The sequence below is a fragment of the Aplysia californica genome, unplaced genomic scaffold (genome assembly GCF_000002075.1).
Source record: "Aplysia californica isolate F4 #8 unplaced genomic scaffold, AplCal3.0 scaffold00926, whole genome shotgun sequence".
NCBI lineage: Eukaryota > Metazoa > Mollusca > Gastropoda > Aplysiida > Aplysiidae > Aplysia > Aplysia californica.
Genome location: NW_004798196.1, coordinates 59,374 through 60,795, shown reverse-complemented (window position 1 = coordinate 60,795; position 1,422 = coordinate 59,374). Strand labels below are relative to the sequence as shown.

Here is a 1,422-nt window from a genome sequence, read left to right as displayed (position 1 = left end):
TGTGTTTTTTGCTTTGTGTGTGTTTTTGTTTTGTATGTATGTTTTTTTCTTTTGTTTTGTGTGTGTGTGTATGTGTGTGTGTATGTGTGTGTGTCTGTGTGTCTGTTTGTGTGTAGGTCCTACATGCGTGCGAGCGCGCGCGTTTATGCACATATATAATTATATCAACCTGCCTTCTCTGTATCATTCATGCCTGACTAACAAGTCCACACCAGCCCGCACCTCTCAGCAATAATTACGTCCGTCTCGGTAGACCTAGTCTAGATCTAGATCAAAACGGTTAACAAACTCCCATCATTAAAGCAAACAAAGCGGGCGGTTGGCGGGTGCTCTGATGTGGTTTTCTTCTTCTTTCCTATGAAACATCTATCGTTCTTATCTGCCCTTCTTCTGTTTTATGTTTGTTGCTCTCTTGTAACACCTTTAATCTTCTTGCGCTCATGTGACCTTATGCAGTTGCGAGCGCCGTAAATCCTCTACTAAAACAAACAAAAAACTCCGATCATTAATAAAGCCTGCAGCACGCCACATACAGCAGCTACACACCTCGCGAATCGCCCGAGGCTCGGCTCGGCTAGGCTCGATAATCATCAAGGATAACCGTATTAGGGGGCTGGTCAAAGGTTTTACCTTCCCTCTCTAAACACACAGCAGAGGACCGATCACGTTGAATACATTATTTTCCACAAAGATGGGGTCGATAGATTTTCTGAAACGGTGTTTGTTGAGGTGCAGGTCCGGAGACAATGACCGTCATAATAATAATAATGATAATGATGGTAATATATTCGTGGATGTTCCCAGTTTCGGACACACAGTGAAAGAGTTGTTCAAGTTTTTGGAAGTTCGTTCGTATTTGTATATAGCTTTCAGGTACGCATGAGAACAAGTTGAAAATTTTACGTTTTAATTGTATTTGTTTTTGTTTTCTTTTTGCTTGTTTGTTTTCGTTGTTTGTTTGGTTTTTTGTTTGTTGTTTTTTGTTTGTTTTGTTGTTGTTGTTTTTTCCTTTTCTCTTCAAATGAATTGAAGTAATAGTTTTCATTTATTTATTAATAAGCTGTTTTCACTTCTTTCTAATGGATGTTCTGATAGTAAGGACGTAATTGTTTTGTCTGAATCAATAATTAAGTACGCTGTTTAGAATTCTTTCTTATTAATGTTTTCATATGTATTTATTATAATGTTTTATTTAACCGGTACTTGTTCGCATTTAAGACTTCTTTCTCTTGTGTGACAAAATAATAATACCAAGCTTTATTAAAAATTCCTTTTTTTCCCCCTTGTCTTTCATTGCTTTATCAATCAGACCATGTATCTATTACTCTTGCTAATTTTCACCTTCTTTTTACTTCTAAATTCGTTTGGTACTAATACTTCTATCTCCTCCTATCCTTGTGTTCTCTCTCTCTCTCTCTCTCT

The 1,422-nt window shown here is 37.1% G+C and overlaps 1 protein-coding gene across 2 annotated transcripts in view; it reads left to right on the top strand.

The window, feature by feature from the left end:
• The first annotated feature begins 549 nt into the window (after window positions 1-549).
• LOC101864652 overlaps window positions 550-1,422 on the top strand; it is a 6,888-nt gene continuing 6,015 nt past the window's right edge. Inside the window, exon 1 of one of the 2 annotated variants that reach the window (XM_013089320.2) lies at window positions 550-873. In XM_013089320.2, coding sequence (XP_012944774.1) covers window positions 692-873 — 182 coding nt within the window. In that variant the 5' untranslated portion in view covers window positions 550-691. The remainder of the gene's footprint in view (window positions 874-1,422) is intronic. The other variant, XM_005110660.3, reaches the window with a different exon arrangement.